The sequence below is a fragment of the Cetorhinus maximus genome, chromosome 8 (assembly GCF_964194155.1).
Source record: "Cetorhinus maximus chromosome 8, sCetMax3.hap1.1, whole genome shotgun sequence".
NCBI classification, from domain to species: domain Eukaryota; kingdom Metazoa; phylum Chordata; class Chondrichthyes; order Lamniformes; family Cetorhinidae; genus Cetorhinus; species Cetorhinus maximus.
The window spans coordinates 104,737,550-104,757,108 of NC_135886.1; the positions used below are offsets into that span (position 1 = coordinate 104,737,550).

The window sequence follows — 19,559 nt, forward strand, 5'->3', positions numbered from 1 at the left end:
CCTGACCACTACACATCACTCTGCCTTTCAAATGTGATTCAGGCTGGCATCATTTCCTGCTAGCGTGACACAAGATTGGAAGGCACCACGTAATTCAGGCAAGCAGCATAGTTAATGAGCATTCATGAGCTGGTAATGTTGCAAATGGTACTCATGTCACGAGTCACATGCACTTGTCACACTTGCCCTTCTAGGTGGGGGAGGTTTGAGACGTGGTACATAACTTTTGGTAAATTGCTGTGGTGTATCCTGTAGATAATATACATTCCGTGCATGGTGTGTCAGTGGTTGTTGGAATATTAATGCAAATGGATGGGGTGCTAATCAAGCAGACTGTTTTGTCCTGGATATTTCTTCATAATTGTTGCAGTTGCCTCACCATCAGCACAGGAGTGGTGCCATGCTGCCCTACAAGTTCTAAGGCCTCCACCATGGGGGTCAGGATGGACAGAAATGGTACCCATCACCTGTCATTAAATCTTCTCTTACAAGCACAAAGATGAACACTAGCAGTTCCCTCATGGAGACGAGCACAATATCTGTAATTGTGCAGCCCAGTGATCCATAGTAGGGGCACATGAATGCTTCCTGCAAGCTACACTAGGCAGCTTGTGGAGGTCAGCAATCATAGGTGGTGCTACTTTCGCACTCTTACTGGTCGGGCCCTATACCTCCTCACTCTTAATTGGGTAAGATCTTCCAACAGCCAGCCAGTCAGCCGAACCCTGCCGAGAGAACCCCTTCAGTTCCCCATGATGGGACCTCTAGTCTGGCCCTATAACTCCAGGAACTGGTTTCCAATGTTCATGTTTCCATATTATGTGTTACTCAACATCTCTTCCAATATCAGAACAAAGTCAAAGTCCCAGCCTTTAGAGTCAGAGTGCCGTATGTAAGTCTGTAAACATTAGCCCAAACCCTTTGGTTCAAAATTGTTTTCCTTTATTCATTCAAGGGATGTGGGCTTTGCTGGCCAGACCAACATTTATTGCCCATCCCTTATTGTCCTTGAGAAGGTGGTGGTGAGCTACCTTCTTGAACCGCTGCAGTCCATGCGGTGTAGCTACACCCACAGTGCTGTAAGGGACGGAGTTCCAGGTCCTCGGCCCAACCACCTTCAGAAACTTCATCAATGACTTTCCCTCCATCATAAGTTCAGAAATGGGGATGTTCACTGATGATTGCACAATGTTCAGCGCCATTTGCGACTCCTCAGATACTGAAGCAGTCCATGTTCAAATGCAGCAAGACTTGGACAATATCCAGGCTTGGGCTGACAAGTGGCAAGTAACATTGATGCATCACAAAAGTGCCAGGCAATGATCATCTTCAATAAGAGAGAAGCTAACCATCACCCCTTGACATTCAATGGCATTACCATCACTGAATCCCCCACTATCAATATCCTGGGGGTCACCGTTGACCAGAAACTGAACTGGACTAGCCATATAAAAGCTGCAGCTACAAGAGCAGGTCAGAGGCAAGGAATTCTGCAACGAGTAGCTCACTTCCTGACTCCCCAAAGCGTAAGCAGCATCTCCAAGGCACAAGTCAGGAATGTGATGGAATACTCCCTACTTGCCTGGATGAGTGCTGCTCAAGAAACTTGACATCGTCCAGGACAAAGCAGCCCGCTTGATTGGCACCACATCCACAAATATTCACTACCCCCAGCACCAATGCACAGTAGCAGCAGTGTGCACCATCTACAAGATGGACTGCAGGAATTCACTAAGGCTCCTTACACAGCACCTTCCAAACCCAAGACCACTACCATCTAGAAGGACAAGGGCAACAGATATATAGAAACACCAGCACCTGGAAGTTCCCCTCCAAGCCACTCACCATCCTAACTTGGAAATATATTGCCGTTCATTCACTGTTACTGGGTCAAAATCCTGGAATTGCCCTCCTAACAGCACTGTGGGTGTACCTTCACCACATGGACTGCAGTGGTTCAAGAAGGCAGCTCAGCACCACCTTCTCAAGGGCAACTAGGGATGGGCAATAAATGCTGGCTCAGCCAGCGAAGCCCATATTCCGTGAATGAATAAAAAAAATTGGCCCATTTCCAAGCCAGGATAGTGAGTGGCTTGGAGGGGAACTTCCAGGTGGTGATGTACCCAAGTATCTACCGCTCTTGTCCTTCTAGATGGTGGTGGTCGTGGGTTTGGAAAGTGCTGTCTAAGGAGCCTTGGTGAGTTTCTGTAGTGCATCTTGTGTAGGGTACATGCTGCTGCTACTGTGCGTCAGTGGTGGAGGGAGCAAATGTGTGTGGATGGAGTGCCAATCGAGTGGGCTGCTTTGTCCTGCATGGTGTCAAGCTCCTTGAGTGTTGTTGGATCTGGACTCAACCAGCTAAGTGGTTGCATTGCATCACACACCTGACTTGTGCTCCTTGGATGGTGAACAGGTTTTGGGGAGTCAGGAGGTGAGTTACTCATAGCCTCATGGAGGTTGACAGCACAGAAGGAGTCCATTCATCCCATCGTATCCACGCCAGTCAACAAAGATCTCACCACACTAATCCCATTTTCCAGTGCTTGGCCCATAGCCCTGGAGGCTATGGTAATGCAAGTGAACATCTAAATACGTCTTAAATGTTATGAGAGTTTCTGACTCAACCATCCTTTTAGGCAGCGAGTTCCAGACTCCCACCACCCTCTGGATGAAAATAATTCTCCTCAACTCCCCTCTTAGCCTTCTACCTCTTACCTTCAATCTATGCCCCCTGTTTATTGACCCTTCTGCTAATGGAAAAAATGCCTTCCTATCCACCCTATCTATGTCCCTCATAATCTTATACACCTCTGCCATGTCCCCTCTCAACCTTCGCTGCTTCAAGGAAAACAACCCCAGCCTATCCAATCCTTCTTCATAGCTCAGACCCTCCAGCCCAGACAGCATCCTGGTAAATCGCCCCTCCACCCTGTCCATTGCAATCACATCCTTCCTCTAATGTGGTGACCAGAACTGCACGCAGTACTCCAGTTGTGGCCTAACTAGTGTTTTATTCAGTTCCAGCATAACCTTCCTGGGCTTTCCTCTGTTCTACCCACCAATGCTTTCTCATGCACTTGCTTAGCTTTCCTAATTTCCTTTTAGAAACGTTATTCCCGGCCCAATCTTACCCTTTTCCATAACTATCCTGAATCTTACTGTGTTATGGCTACTATCTTCAAAATGCTCCCCTACTGATATGCCTTCCACCTGCCCGGGCTCATTTCTGAATATTAGGTCCAGAACTGCCCCCTCCCTTGTTAGGCTTTCTATGTACTGGCTAAAAAATTTCTCCTGGATGCAACTAAAGAATTTTGCTCCCTCTCCACCTTGCACACTAAAACTACCCCGGTTAATATTTGGGTAGTTAAAATCCCCTACTATTACTGCCTTATTATTCTTACATTTCTCTGAAATTTGATGACATATTTGATCCTCTATCTCTCCCTGACTGTTTGGGGGCCTATAGTATATACCCAACAGCGTGTTTACCCCTTTTGTGTTTTTTATTTCTACCCATATGGCTTCATTTGATGATCCTTCCAGGACATCATCCCTCCTCACTGCTATAATTGATTCCCTGATCAATATTGCGACCCCCCCCGACTCCTCTTCTATCCCCATCTCTATCTCGTCTGAATACCCTATAACCAGGAATGTTGAGCTGCCAATCCTTTCTTTTAGCCAAGTCTTGGCCATAGCTATGATATCATATTCCCACGTGCCTATCTGTGCCCTCAGCTCATCTGTCTTATTCCTTAAGCTCCTTGCATTAAAATATATCCCATTTAGCCTTGCTAAACTCACTTCTTTCTTTCTTAGCTTATGTTCCCCCTGCTTTCCAGACTCACTTACTGGCTAGTGTTTTAACTTGTAATTCCACCTCAGCCTCTCTCCCCTCTGAACTACTTTTCAGGATCCCATCCCCCCTGCCAATTTAGTTTAAATCTGCCCCAACAGTATCAGCAAACCTCCCCACAAGGATGTTGGTCCCGTTCCTGTTCAGATGTAACCTGTCCAAATTGTGCAGGTCCCTCCTCCCCCAGAAATGGTCCCAATGCCCCAGGAATCTAAAGCCCTCCCTCCTGCACCATCTCTCCAGCCACAATTTCAGAGATTACTCCCTTTGAAGTCCTGCTTTTCAATTTCCTACCTAACTCCCTAAAGTCCATTTGCAGGACTTCATTTCTCTTTCTTCCTATATCATTTGTCCCAACATGGACCACGACCTCTGGCTGTTCACCCTCCCCCTTCAGAATGCCCTGCAGCCATTCTGTGACATCCTTGACCCTGGCACCTGGGAAGCAACATACCATCTTGAAGTCATGTATACGGCCACAGGAGTGCTGTCTACTCCCCTCACTAATGAATTCCCTACCACTATTGCCCTTCCACACTTCTCCCTCCCCCCCCGGAGCAGCTGGACCACCAACAGTGCCATGGCCTTGCCTCTGCTTGGCCTCCACAGAGGAACCATCACTCTCTCCATTTTCAAAGGCTGAAAAGCATTTTATGAGCGAGATGCACTTGGGGGATTCCCTCACTACCTGCTTGATCTCGATCTTCTGTCTGGTGGTCACCCATCCCCTCTCTGATTGCACTTCCTTAAGCTGCGGGGTGACCACGTCCTGAAATGTGCTATCCATGAACCTCTCAGTCTCGTGAATGCACCATAGTGCCTGCAGATGACATTCAAGCTCCAAAACCCACAGCTCGAGTTGCTCCAGTTGGAGGTACCTCCTGCACACATGGTCATCCAGACCGCCAAGAGCATCTAGGATTTCCCACATAGCGCAGGATGTGCAAATCAAGGGACACACTGCAGGATTCCTAACCTTTGACTTGCTCTTGGCAGCCACAGTATTTGTATGGCTCGTCCAGTTCAGTTTCTGGTCAGCGATAACCCCCCAAGACATTGATAGTGGGGGATTCAGCTATGGTAATGCCATTGAATGTCAAGGAGTGATGGTTAGATTCTCTCTTATTGGAGATGGTCATTGCCTGGCATTGTGTAGTGTGAATGTTACTTGCCACTTGTCAGCCCAAGCCTGGATGTTATCCAAGTAGTGCTGCATTTGGACATGGACTGCTTTAGTATCGGAGGAGTTGCAAATGGTGCTGAACATTGTACAATCAGCAGGTGACCTTATGCTGGAAGGAAGGCTATTGATGGAGCAGCTGAAGATGTTTGGGCTTTGGACACTACCTTAAGACCATAAGACGTAGGAGCAGAAGTAGGCCATTCGGCCCATCAAGTTTGCTCCGCCATTCAGTGAGACAATGGCTGACCTGGCAACCCTCAACTCCACTTTCCTGCCTTTTCCATATAGCCCTTGATTCCCTTAATGATTAAAAACCGGTCTACCTCAAACTTGAATATGCTTACTGACCCAGCCTCTACATCCCTCTGCGGTAGAGAATTCCACAGATTCACCACCCTCTGAGAGAAGAAATTCCTCCTCGTCTCTGTCTTAAATGGGTGACCCCTTCCTCTGAGATTATGCCCTCTGGTTCTAGACTCTCCTACAAGGGGAAACAACCTCTCAGCATCTACCCTGTCAAGCCCCCGAAGAATCATCTATGTTTCAATAATATGCCTCTCATTCTTCTAAACTCCAATGAGTAAAGGCCCAACCTACTCAATCTATCCTCATGAGAAAATCCCTCCATACCCGGGATCAACCTAGTGAACTTTTTCTGGACTGCCTCCAATGCCAGTATATCTTTCCTTAGATAAGGGGACCAAAACTGTTCACAGTATCCTAGGTGTGGTTTAACTAGTGCCTTTTTCGCTTTAGCAATATTTCCTATTTTTATGCTCCATTCCCTTTGAAATAAAGGCCAACGTTCTATTTTCCTTCTCTATTACCTGCTGAACTTATATGCTAGCTTTTTGTGATTCATGCATGAGGACCCCCAAATCCTCTGTGCTGCAGCTTTCTGCAGTCTTTCTCCACTAAATAATATTCAGCTCCTCTATTCTTCCTTCGAAAATGCATAGCCTCACATTTTCCCACATAATGGGCAGAATATTACGCTCAGCGTGCGGGCGCGCACCCGACATGCCCGAGTGTAAGATGATGTACGATGACATCGGGTGTGCGCCCCGATGTCATCGCGCACTGACGTGATATTTCGCTCGGCGGGCACGCACCAGAGTCGGCTGCGCTCCCGCCAATAAGTAAAAGGCCTATTAACGCCATTAACAATCTAATTAATTTCAAACCTACGCTGCCTATCCAACCTTACGGTTGGCGGGCAGGTGAAAAGGCCAAGCAGCCTTTACATTTTTAGGAAACCTCATCCACGAGTGGGATGAGGTTTCCTAAAACAAATAAACACTAAATAAAAGCTTCATTTTGGAATTAAAAGTATGTCCCATTTCATATGATAGAGTCACATGAGGGGACATGTTTTATTAAACTTTTACTGTCTTTAATAATTTTTTAAACAGCGCTTCAATCTCCCTGCAGCAGCTCTGTGCCTCAGGGAGATTGAAGCGCTCTTTCTCACACATGCGCAAACTGCACGCAAGGCTCAGCTCGCCCTCCACTGCCCGCCCGCACAGGCAGCGCTCAGTGCTGCCGTTCGCAATCCATGCAAGGTGGGCCTTTACTGGCCCGCCCATGTGAAATCAGTCAACTTCCCGTTCCTGCCGAGCACCCCCGCCAAAGGCAAAATCCTGCTCTATATTACATTTGCCAAGTTTTTTGCCCACTAACTTAGCCTGTCTATTTTCCTCTGTGGACTCTTTGTGTCATCCTCACCATTTGCTTTCCCATCTACTTCTGTGTCATCCGTAAACTTGGCGATAGTACATTGGCTTCCTTCATCTAAGTCATAAATATATGTTGTAAATAATTGTGGCCTCAGCACTAATTCCTGTGGCACTCCACTTGTTACAGGTTGCCACCCTGAAAATGCCCCCCTTACCCCAACTCTCTTTCTTCTATTAGTTAGCCAACCCTCTATCCATGCTAATACACTACCCCCAACACCATGGGCTCTTATCTCATTAAGTAGCCTTATGAGCGGTATCTTACCTACCCTGAGGAACTCTTGCAGTGATGTCCTGGAGCTGAGATGACTGACCTCCAACAACCACAACCATCTTCCTTTGTGCTAGGTATGACTCCAAGCAGTGGAGAGTTTCCCCCTGATTTCCATTGACTCCAGTTTTGCTAGGGCTCCTTGATGCCACACTCAGTCAAATGCTGCCTTGATGTCAAGGGCAGTCACTCTCACCTCATCTTGGGAGTTCAGCTCTTTTGTCCATGTTTGAACCCAGGCTGTAATGAGGTCAGGAGCTGAGTGATCCGGGCGAAACCCAAACTGCGCATCAGTGAGCAGGTTATTGCCAAGCAAGTGCTGTTTGATAGCACTGTTGATGACCCCTGCCATCAATTCACTGATGATCAAGAGTAGGCTGATGAGGCGGTAATTGGCCAGGTTGGATTTGTCCTGCTTTTTGTGTTCAGGACATACCTGGCCACTTATCCACATTCCTGGGTAGATGCCAGTATTGTAGCTGTACTGGAACCGCTTGGCTAGGGGTGCAGCAAGTTCTGGAGCACAAGTCTTCAGTACTATTGCTGGAATATTGTCAGGGCCATAGCCTTTGCAGTATCGAGTGCCTTCAGCCATTTCTTAATATTGTGTGGAATGAATCGAATTGGCGAAAGACTGGCATCTGTGATTTCGGGGACCTTTAGAAGAGGCCAAGATGGATCATCCACTTGACATTTCTATCTGAGGATTGTAGCAAATGCTTCAGCTTTCTCTCTTGTGCTGACGTGCTGTGTTCCCCCATCATTGAGGATGGGGATATTTGTGGATCCTCCTGCTGCAGTGAGTTATTGTCGTCTGGCTGTATCATCCAAGATGCATATTGGGACCCCACAGAAGCCCTGACTCACTGACTTCCATGGGAATTACCCGGAAAGCTTCAACTTTTGATGGGCAATTCCCTTGCTCCCTGGGACCCTGCACAGATGTCTTCGACTCTAACTCAGAACTTAGACAGTTCCAATGTACTTACCCGGATAGTTCTTCAGGAAAACTTAGACAAAAAACACCTAGCCTAAGGCCTGGTAACTCCACAATTGACAGCCCCCTCCAATCACTCACACTGACAACCCAACTCCCTCCTCAATGCCTGACAGACTCCCTGATGCCCTGACGACCCCCTAATCTCACCTCCTGACCACCTGATTATTGTCTCCGAGCTTTGGATTACCCCAGGCCCGACCCTACCTGATTAACCCCCCGGCCACCTGACTAACCCTCTGACCCAGACTCCCCTTCCTGACCACGCTACACCCACTCCAACTACCCAACAGCTCGTTGCCAAACTACCACCCGACCCACCTACGCCCTCATCCATCTGCCACTTCACCAACCCTAGCCACCTACCCACTTACCACCTGCCTACACACATTGCCACCCTCTTTATTCAGTCACTCATCCATTCACTGATATTCATACCAGCCCTTTAAATTTACCATTATGTAGCCAATCACATAAAAAGTGGGTGTGTCCTGTCTTCTCCCCGTTACAGCGCTGCAATGGAGCTCTCGGAGGGACTGTGCTCTACATATCTTTTGTAGCCAGGCTTGGAAGACCTGGTAAGAAATCTGGAGCAGTGTCAAGGTGGTAAAAATTTCAATCTCCTCGGAAGATCCGGGCCAATGTTACCAAATGAATATTCTCTGAACAGCTGCCTCATTTGCACCCCTCCAGGTCAGGTCTCAGCAACTAAATCGTTTCTCGACCCTGAATTTATTCACTGTCAAGGACGCAATGGACAGAGTTCTCTCACTTTAGTCCCTGCTAAGAAGGAGGGAGCATTACCAGGTCAAGATTCTGTTGAATTCTTCAGCGGCTTCACTGAGGCTCTGAGTCATGGCGTTAGCATCCTATCTCTGTGTTCCCCTGTCAAACACAGAAAGTGGATGGAATGTCATGCTTATTTTGTCAAAGGTAAAATTTTCAACTGAAGGAACTTGGACATGTTAGAATGGGTTAGCTGGAGGTGGTTTTGAGGCTGTAACAGCCACAGAAATGGAGAGGAGACCTGGGAGGCCGCTCCCTGGGTTGCGCACTCTGATCTGGAGGTCCAGCTGCAGGACCTGAGGGACAACAGTGAGGTGAACTCTCCAAAGGACTGGAGGAAGAGGGCAGCCTCTCCAACCAGACAGCGTAAATGGAAGTGATCAAGGAAAATCAGCAGCAAGAGTTGCTCCCACCAACCTGGAGATGGTGCACCAAAAGGATCCAGGACTTCAGGAGGGTGGAATAGTGAGTGTCATAATGCTTTGAGGTGCCAAGCCTCACACTCTGATTTTCCCAGCATTCTCCTGAGCAGCAATCCTCAGAAATACACACCTTGTATGTCCACTCATTCCTCGCTCTTGAGTCATCTCACATCCCCATCGGAATTACACTCACCCTCAACCATTTGCACTCTCACACCAATTCCTCAGTCACCATGTCCTTCCTTCCTCTCCAATACATATAGTCACACCATTCTGCTTTCACCCCCTGCAGGAGAAGGGAGCACAAAGTCCAGCAAGAAGCTGAGATGCGTGGAGTTTGTCTTCCAGTGCCAGGCACCTTGACAACTACTGACAATGTGTACCCACCTCCCCCACTGGGAAGGAGATTTTATCCTACAAGGCTGCAGATGCCAGGAAAACCTGAGCTTCAGGAAGCACTAGTGCTCAGACATGTTGAGGGCATTGATCCCCTCTCAGTACACCCTGTGTTGGGGGTGGAGGGGCGTATTGCTTCCTTGGAACTGGATCTCTTTCTCCACCTCTCTCCCCTGTAGAGGGGCATGCAGTTGAGGAAGAGACAGTTGATGTTGATGCTGATCTTGCTCCTGATATTGGTGGTGCTGTTAGTGTAAGTGTTCCTTCTTCTCTCGCTCTTTGTCAGAGGTACAAGGTAGAGCTGCATAAGCTGCTCCCATGCTGTGGTGAAAGCTGGCAGAAGGAAAGTGCAGTTGAAGGTTAGTGAAGTTCTAGACAGGTGAGTGACTTCAAAGAAGTTGGCAATCACCTGTCAAGCAGTGATAACTCTCTGAGAAGTGTTTATGAACGGTGTTTATTTGGGAGTCTAGCTAAGTAGAAATCTTTTGAGAAAAGTTGTAAGATTAAATTTAAGTGTGTACTATAATCATGAGTGTTTAAGTTTCCTTTCTCTTGTTAGTAAATGTTTTAATTTAATATTTAAAGTGGAACTTTTACTTCAGACTTCAGTGCACATACCTTCTCGTAATATAAGTACAAATTGCAAATCGTTGTGACAGCTTGGCCAAGTTTCCCATTGGAATTTGGTCAGCACGGCAATTATCACCTGCCATACCATAAGACCAAAAATGTTATTAATTTGCTTTCTATGTTTTCTGCTCTAAAGTTGATGCATTTAAGCGGGCAATTGCAGTTCCGGTCTTTCCATGAAGCATGCGCTAAGTTTCAACAGAGCCATATAAATAAGTGCAATTAAGGATATTGGTGTGTGGAACATCCAGAGGTTACATTTGCAATAACCTGGGGCAACTTGCTTTATAACACATCCTTGTGATTCTGTTAAGTAGAAGCTGGTGGAACTATTAAGCATGGATTCTACTTAAACCTTCACCATGGATAGGAGCTGAGAAAGAATATATGGACTGAGATGTTTTGCTTTTCTATTTGATTACATTGGATCTGCATCAGTGTGTATTTGCACCATAAAAGCCTGAAGATATTTTTGTCCCATCTACAGTAACCAGAGATCCAATGCGGATACTGAGCCTGTGAGGGTGAACAGTGGGAATGCAATGGAAACTTTTACCAGTAACAATCAGTTCAGAAGCCTACACCATTGCTACCTTCAGCCCCTCGTCTAAGTGTTGCTCATCGAGGAGGAGTGATGATTTTCACACAGGTAGATGGCAATCAGGAGTTTCCTTATCAAAACTATGAGACTTCATGGGATTTAGAGTCAATGTTGAGGACTCCCAGGGCCAGCCCCTCCTGACTGCTTACCGCTGTGCCCCTTTGAAAAGACCATACTCAGGGACATAATGATGAGTCTGGAATATCAGCTGAAGGGAAAGTTCCAATACATACAACGTTTGATTGAAAAATAGTGTTGAGGTTCAGGGCTGGTGGGATCTTTAAGGTTATAATGATATAGTTATTCACATTGATGTTCTATAATTTCAACGATAATGATTGATCCTTCATTCCTGCGAAAATTCAAAGGAAAAGGTTTCTGTGGGAAGCACAGATTGTGTTTTCATCTCCAGAAAAGAGCACCTAATAATATCTCTGTAAACTCGTTGGACTGTGCTGAAATAGAGCATTCACTTTGTGTCAGTTAATCTGAGAATCTCAAGTGAAATGAACTGAAGAGCTGGGAATATTGTAATAGGATAAAGAGCCTGAATATTGTTTTTGGATGTTTAGTATTCAGATGTTGAGTACAATTGCAATCTGCAGTCACACTGTTCTGTCAATGGCAATGTTTAGTTTGTGTTAATATGAAATAAACAAATGAGTTGTTTAACTTCCACACCATTATTGTGTGAATAAATCTAATGTCCATGAAATATATTTCAGCTTTCCTTTACTATATTTTCCAGGTGTGTTTCTTATTCCTTACACACTCATGCTGGCACTTATTGCTATGCCGATGTTTTTCTTGGAATCTTCCTTTGGGCAGTTTGCCAGCCTCGGACCTGTTGCAGTGTGGAAAGCCGTGCCAATGATGCAAGGTTAATGTTCATTTAGCAAATGAATAATAGTGTTTAATTCGCATTGGTGTATGGAGGTTGAAGCCAGCCTTGCTGGTATCTTGTTTGCAATCTGATCTGCCATTTGCTTTTGCAAAGACAAATACAGAGAACAGACAAGATGCAGCAAATGTAATGTTTTTATCTTTCATTCTCAATTTAGTCAGATATTAGACCCAATATCTGACGACTTCTCTACCTCTCGACCCCTGTTACTGAGTCATTAGCATTGATGCTATTTTCATGTTTCATTTTTCCAAAAGAAGTGACAGTTCATTGAAATGTTACTTGTTTGATTTAGATGCAGCAATAGGCTTGCCAACTGTGATTAAATGTATCCCTGAAGGTTTCATCACATAACTTTCCCAATGCTCCAGCCATTAGTCAGCCAAATGCTGTCGTCCACGGCCAATGGGAAAGCAAAAAGACTCATTGCCCAATTGGATGATGGTTGATTGGCAGCCAAACAGTCTTTTTTTCCCCCATTTTCAGTATCTTTATGTCTGGGGAAGAGAAATGTTCAAAGAAAATATTTTTTTGTCCATCTTTTTTAATGTCCCTATGGCCAGGATTTTACAGCCCCTTCCACCCAGTAGGATATTCCGGTCCCGCCGAACTGAATGGAGATTTTACATCCCCACCGGGGGGAGACGTGATGTGGCGGGGATGTAAAATCCTGGCCTGTGATTTTTCTCCAGGGTTGCACACAGCAGCGCTCTGGAGATTGATCTGCAGATCCTCTAGACTCCAGGCCAATCCTGAAGGGTTGGCAACCCTATGCAGCAATAGGCCACTGAAAGGGATTTAAACATGTGGGCAAATATTTTCCATTGATATCAAGTGGAGGAGGGAATTCAATCTCCCTGTGTGGAGTAATGTTCCTGTCTCATGAGAAGCATGATGAGAAAATTAAACACATTGAGAAAGTTTTGAGAGAAAGAATGAGAGCTGGTGTGCTATTTAAAATTAAAATAAACAAATTGACACATGTACCTCAACAATGCAGCTAGTCTTGGGCAACAGCTCTAGAGCTGTCTCTGTGACTTTAGACCAAGAAGGATTCTGTCACTGATTGCCAACTCTTCTCAAAAAGCACACATATGGGCGATGGACATTGGGTGAGGACTGGACTGCGCCCAGTTGGGATGTTCCTCCGAGTTACTAGTTAATGATGTTCATTGTTTAGCTTCTTGAGTGAAGAATGTTCACTTGGACAGGAGACCAGAGGGTGTGCAGCACCTGTGGGAACAAACCCCAGAATGGGTTAGAAAATGTGGTAAGAGTTAACAATCAACTTCCATCATTTAACAAATTCCTGCTTATTTTCTTTGAGAATGAGGAAGTGATAAGGAAATAATTTTATCCTTAATTATTTCATCAACTCATCCATCCTGGTATTGCTCACAATGTCAGTCGATCAGCTGTTTTATGAAGACAGAGACTTTATTGCTGCTGCAGAGAACTATGATGAACTTTCCCTGTAAAATCAGACAAATGAAATGCGATATATGCGGGTTAGTCCTGAGGTTAAATGGAAGGTCATTGTTTCTCTGTAGATTACAGCTAGTTCTAAATTCCTGAATTTCCCGGGTCAGGAAAATGAGAAGAGAATGCCTATCTCTCTCTTTTTATCTTTATATGTTATATTTCTCTAGAATATTTTGCCAGGAAGTATGACTTCTGAATAGGATATAAGCATAACTTTTATATTTTTATATTTAAAAAAATATACATTTTATTCATTGTATTAAACTGCTTGGCAGCTTTCCTAATCTATGCAATAATTCTGAAGCCATATAAACACAGAGATAACAGCAGAAATAGTCAGAGTGGTTAATTATAACAAAATTGGCCTGCCTGACCAGCTGAATCCATTTGAAAAAAAAATTCAACATTAAATAATTGCTAATTGAAGTTCCTGCTCCTCATTCTATTTTTAGGTGTGGGGATCACTATGGTCCTGTCCAGTACACTTATTGACATCTCCTACAACTGCATCCTTGCCTACAGCCTGTACTACTTATTTGCTTCCTTCCAATCCCCCCTGCCGTGGGCAGACTGCTTCAGTTGGTGGGGTGCAGATGAAACATGCAGCAGGACTCCCAAAGGTACTGTCTTCACTTCTATTGGGTAAAGTATTGGGCTCTCAATGACCTGTCTGCTAGGCACATGTACCTGGTTGTACCTTCCCCCCACCTCAGCCTGTGAGACATGAAGGAGTGTCATCAGTCACTAAACAGGAAGGAAGCCTTTTGCTAATTCTGCATCATTCCACTGGACCCCCCCAGCGGTGATCATATTTGCTATTATTGAATTGTGCTCAAAGAAAACAATGTGACAGGATACTGAGGCAGGAATTGCAGATGAATTGAAGCCTTTCTGTTGATGTAGCTTTGTCACTTCTGAAAGGGAGATTCAGTACCATTTGTGTTCTGTCTATTGCCTTGAGCAGATTGGGTAAGCCAGCAATTCTATAGTTCAGTGTGCTCACCAGTTGCAATCCTATGGGCTGCATTTCCACCCCCACCGTTGGACAGGTTGTGCGAGAGCAGGCGGGAGCGAGCGTGAACCTGATCAGGTCCATGCCGCCATTTCACCTGGGTGGGCCAGTTAAGGCCCGCCCAGTGTGACGCTCGCCTGGAAGCGCTGAGCGCTCCCTGTGTGGGTCGGGGGAGATCTCTGAGCCCGGGCCTCAGGGAGATGTGTTTAACTTTAACACCTGAATAAAGTAATTAAATTCTTTTAAAACATGGCCCCTCATGTGACGGTGTCACATGAGCTGGGACATGTCAATTAATTTTTAAAATAATTTTTATTGAATTTTTAAACATTTCATGAAACCTTATCCCGCCCGTGGATGAGGCTTCATGAAAAATTCAAAGGCCGCCTGGGCTCTTCGCCTGCCCGTCCAACCTTAAGGTTGGACGGGCAGCCCATTTAACTATTTTAATTAGTTTTTAACAGGTCTTAATAGGTCTTTGACAGTTTGGCACGCCCGCCGAACTGAAAATCTAAGTGACCCGTGACCCCGCCCCACTCACCGACCTGATAATTCTTCCCTATAGTTCAGTGTGCTCACCATTTGCTTCATCCTGGGCCAAATGTTCCAGTCTCCAGATCTTCGGAGATCGGATATATTATTGAAGAGGTACGTGGGATCCTGCAAATGTCCTGACACGCGGACCTTGGTGGGAATTGCCCGGGAAGTTTAAACTCCCAATGGGAAATTCCCCTGCTCCCTGGATCCTCCACAAAGATCTCCAATTTTGAGTTAGAGTCAGAGACCTTCTACGGCTCTGCAATACTAAACCTTGACTCCACTCAATGCACCCCAACCCAATCTAACTGCATACCCTGATCTGATCTGACTACCTCCCCAAACTGACTACCTTTCCCAACCAGCCAGCTATCTTCCCAACCCGAACCGACTAGCCTCCAGACCAGACCTGACTACCCCCACTGATCCCACTACCACCCTAACCCAACACAACTAACCCCAGCCCAGCTACACCCCCAACCCACCTCACCCACCTGACCCACTTACCTAACTCACCCACTTACTGAACTCAACCACTTACCCCTTTACCCACCTCATCTGTTCTATCTACCTATCCATCTACCCATTCATTCGGTCATCCACTCACTCATCCATTCACTAACATTTAAAGTCTGGATCTTTAAACTTACCAGACGGCAGCTAGTACCATAAATAGCAGGTGTGACCTGACTCCCCCTGACCCGATTCCGCGCCGCCGAATTTCTCGGAGCACACTGCGCTGTGTAATTCTGTGAAAGCTGGGATCGGAAGACCCCGGAAGAAATGCGCAGTAGCGTTGAGCTGGGGGAATTTACGAGCACAATGGCAATCCGCTAATCATTGCTGCTGCTCCGAAAACTCAGGTCATTGTGTTCATAATTTAATTAACTCCCAGCTCAACAGAGCAGAGAGTAGTGACCTGCCAAATGCTGTCCTTCACTGCCCCCTGACTGATCTAACACAGGTCCCAGTTTGGATGCCTGGAAGGATCCAGAGCTGAGGGCTGCAATCACCTTCACTCCCATTGTGGTGACTCTGGCACATGGGTCAAAGCTTCAAGTAATCATGGAGCAGGTCACACAGTCGGCCGATTGTGTCCTTAGTGAAAACTATCGGTACGAAGTCAGTTTCCCCGCCACCCCAGGTATGTCAATCTGAGGGTATACAGACTCTCTGGACAGAGTATCTGTGAATGAGATGCAGCCGTCTCCTGTGGGGCTTCACTCTTTGAGACTTGGCTTTCTGGATCTGTTCCACTTCTTCCTCCAGTACAGTCAATGCAGCCTGAGAGTGAGTGACTTTATTCATTTTGTCAAGAAGAGACTGGTGCCTACATCAGTTTTCTTTCCGGTCAGTTGATCTGCTCTTCCTCAAGGTGAACACAGGGCTCCTGTGCACATGAGAATCTTGTTGCAATGTTAAGAGAACAGTCCCAAACAGGTGCAGCTGGAGGGTATTTTCATGTGAGAGCCGGAGGTATGACCAGGCTTGTGGGTGGAGATGAATTCCAATACAGGGTTTGAAGGCTGGATGTGAGATTTGGGCAGAATGTATTTTTTTTCACGTAACTTACATGCATAATTCTGTGATCTTTTAAGACAATTAATGTATTCAGACTCAGGTTACGCATCACTGGATACAAATGGGGAGGAAATGCCAGCCGAAAAAGTGTAAGGTTTGATCTGTAAAACAAGTTACATTGCTACCCATGGATGTGAAATAGAGGAGGGTGTAGTGTTCTGTGTTACCACATAGCCATGGGTCACCATGGGGCTGTGAGATTCTTTTACTGTAACAAACACACTAAAACTAAAAAACTAAACATTTCTCAGCAGGCAAATAATACCCTAACTTTAGAAAAAAAGATATTCCCCTGTAACACCCTAACAGGACCAAAAAACCCAAGCTATATTTCTACATTACACTGCATTCTTTGCAGAATTGTGGCCATTATGGGAACCAGTCCAAAATGATTCCCATCTTCCAAAGGCTGCCCTTCTCCCTAATTTGGTGAGTCATAAAGTCCAGTGTTTATCGGAAATCATTTTCCTCAGTTTTCTGAGAATTCCCAAACCAACTTCCAGCAGCAAACCCATCCATTGATTCCTTCTTCTGGCTATGGCAGGGCAAATCTTCCAGTGTCTTTAAATTTTTAACAGTACTGTCTCTTTGACCAGGGAACATGCTCCCACCTGTATTCTACCAGATGGCTAACAAAGAACAGCCTTTTCCCCTGCTGTCCACAGCTGCTGTTACCCTCTTTCTCTCCCTGACCAGAGTTTCTGGGCAGGATTTTACCATCGGCGAGCGGGGGCGGGGCCCGCTTGCCGACGCGTAAAATGATACAAGATGACGTCAGGCGGAACTCCCGACGTCATCCAGTCCCATTTAAATTTTCAGCAAGGCGGGGGTGCAGCAAAATCAGCTGCGTGCCCGCCGACCTGTCAATGGCCAATTGAGGCCATTGACAGATCAATTAAAGTACTTAGTGGACCTGCTCGTCCAACATTAAGGTTGGCGGGCAGGCCAGGAGCCTCGGTGGCAACGAGAAAAAACATGAAACCACATGCACCAGTACGATGAGGTTTCATGTAGGGTTTTATAAATTTTAACAAAGCTGCTATGGAAATTCTGAACAAGTCCCAACTCATGTGACATTGTCACATGAGGGAACATGTAAGGGCATTTTTTTTTCTATTTTAATGTTGTTGACAGGAGAGCCGATCTCCCTGAGGCAGCACTTAGCCTCAGGGAGATGAATGCACTCTTTCGTGCGCATGCGCTAAAGAGCGCACTCTAGATTTTGGGGATTCCACCCCCCCCAACCCTCCCAGGGAGCGCATAGCGCTTCTGTGCGGACGTCATGCTGGGCGGGCCAATTAAGACATAAAATGGCGCCACGCCTCCGATCGGGGGCGCTGATCGGAAGCGCACCTGCACACGCCCGCCCATCAACATCCCCCAGGGGGAAAATTCTGCCCTCTGAGTCAGTACATTTGCAAAAGCAAGAACAGTTGCTTCTCCCTTTCTGTTTCTGTGTTAAAACTGGCACTTGAGTTTCAATGGGACTTGACCTGGTCCTCCTGTTCCCCAAGGCAACCAGGTCACATCAGCTAATCAGTGGGCAAAATGAGTAGCAGGTCACATATCCTTGAATTAAAAGAGACAGTTTAAGACATAATCACCTTTTAAAACCTCAATATGTGTTACATTGGGGACAATTATTACGGTGGGGACATTTGTTACAATGAAAATATATATTGCAATGTGGATATGTATTGCAATGGCAATATGCCACATCTCTTGATTTTTCCTGCAACCCCTAATTCTAATAATAATAAAGAACCAGGAGATCCCCCCACCACAAGAAATTCTACAATGATAATTTAAAAAATATATATTGATAGCCCTCTGTCATCATCATAACACATTGAAGGAACTTATTATAGTTTGATGTCTTAACCTTGTTTTATGATTGCAGAATATGCCAAATAACATCTGCTTTTACGAGTAGAGTGAGCAGCAGAGCTGTACTGTTCTGTGAGTGGAGTGTGCAGACTGTACCTTTGTGTTCTGACCCACCTGTAACCTCACCCGTGTGATAAAATGGATTGGACTGATTCAGTCAGAGTGAAACAGTGATCCTTATTATTTCACGAGAAATGACAGCATCATTCCCAATGAAATGTAATTCTAAAACACATTCCACATTTTCTAGATCCACTCTGCAATCTCACTCTGGATGATGGGTATTTTGAAATCGTTAATACAACATGGCTGCATGTAAACAATGAAACTTGTCCAAGTGGAGCAGAAATCAACATTCCTCACCAGAGTCCAAGTGAGCAATACTGGGAGTAAGTAAATTACTACAGATAGCTGCACCTATAACCTGCACAGCTGTACCAGTAGCTTCCTCTTGGGAAGGTTAGTTGGGTGAATGTCCTGTTTAATGAGTGAAAAGCTGTTTGATTTAGATAAAGCTACTATTTACAACATACACCTGTTACAAAATAACATCACAACAGGGGCCCTTTTGTTAGTTAACAGCTCCCTGGTTTCTAATGCTGCAGGTTTCCTTTAAGAATATTTATACATTGAAACATTTATTGAACATTTGAATTGACTTCTTCAAGGGAGAGATTCACAACCAAAATTCTAAACATTAAATGATTCCAATTAGCAGTGACTGATATCCCTTTTCTCTGTGTTTTAATTGAATACAGTATTGTGTTTAACCTATAGACCTGGGAACTGAATTGGGGGAAACTGTCTGGGAGAAGGTATCATGTTTAACAATATGATGGAGCTGAATGTACTTGATATTTCAAAAGGACAGGAGGTAGAAATGGTAGTGGGGTTGCTCTGTTAATTAAGGATGACATTAGTACAATAGTGAGATGTGACCTTAGTTCTAAATATCAAGAATCAGTTTGGGTAGAGGTAAGAAATAGCAAAGGGAAAAAGTTAATTGTGGGAGTAGTTTATAGGCCCCCTAACATCATCAATGATGTAGGATGGAATATACAGAAAGAAACAATGGGTGCTTGTGAGCAAGGTACTGCAATAACCATGGGTAATTTTAATCTACATATAGATTGGACAAATCACATTGGCAAAGGTAGCCTGTAAAATTAGTTCATCGAGTGTTTTCAGGTAATATTTTATAGCAGCATGTTCCAGAGCCAACCAGACAGCAGGTTATTTGAGACCTGGTGGTGTGCAATGGGGATGGATTTATTC

At 45.3% G+C, this 19,559-nt stretch overlaps 2 protein-coding genes across 9 annotated transcripts in view; one reads left to right on the forward strand and one right to left on the reverse strand.

The window, feature by feature from the left end:
* The window catches only part of LOC144683856 (sodium- and chloride-dependent neutral and basic amino acid transporter B(0+)-like), a 435,158-nt gene that overhangs the window by 273,690 nt on the left and 141,909 nt on the right, over positions 1-19,559 (reverse strand). The window lies entirely within an intron of this gene.
* LOC144683854 (sodium- and chloride-dependent neutral and basic amino acid transporter B(0+)-like) overlaps positions 1-19,559 on the forward strand; it is a 453,756-nt gene that overhangs the window by 131,989 nt on the left and 302,208 nt on the right. For 6 of the 8 annotated variants that reach the window (XR_013577348.1, XR_013577347.1, XR_013577344.1 and 3 more), the window contains exons 3-5: positions 11,630-11,761; positions 13,720-13,887; positions 18,535-18,673. The exons of 1 other annotated variant lie outside the window; for it this stretch is intronic. Coding sequence is in view for 2 of the 7 variants with exons in the window: in XM_078547361.1 (XP_078403487.1) it covers positions 11,630-11,761; positions 13,720-13,887; positions 18,535-18,673 (439 nt within the window). In the remaining 5 variants the exon portion in view is untranslated. Of the gene's footprint in view, positions 1-10,767; positions 10,930-11,629; positions 11,762-13,719; positions 13,888-18,534; positions 18,674-19,559 lie in introns of all 8 variants that reach the window. One more of the 8 variants, XR_013577346.1, reaches the window with a different exon arrangement.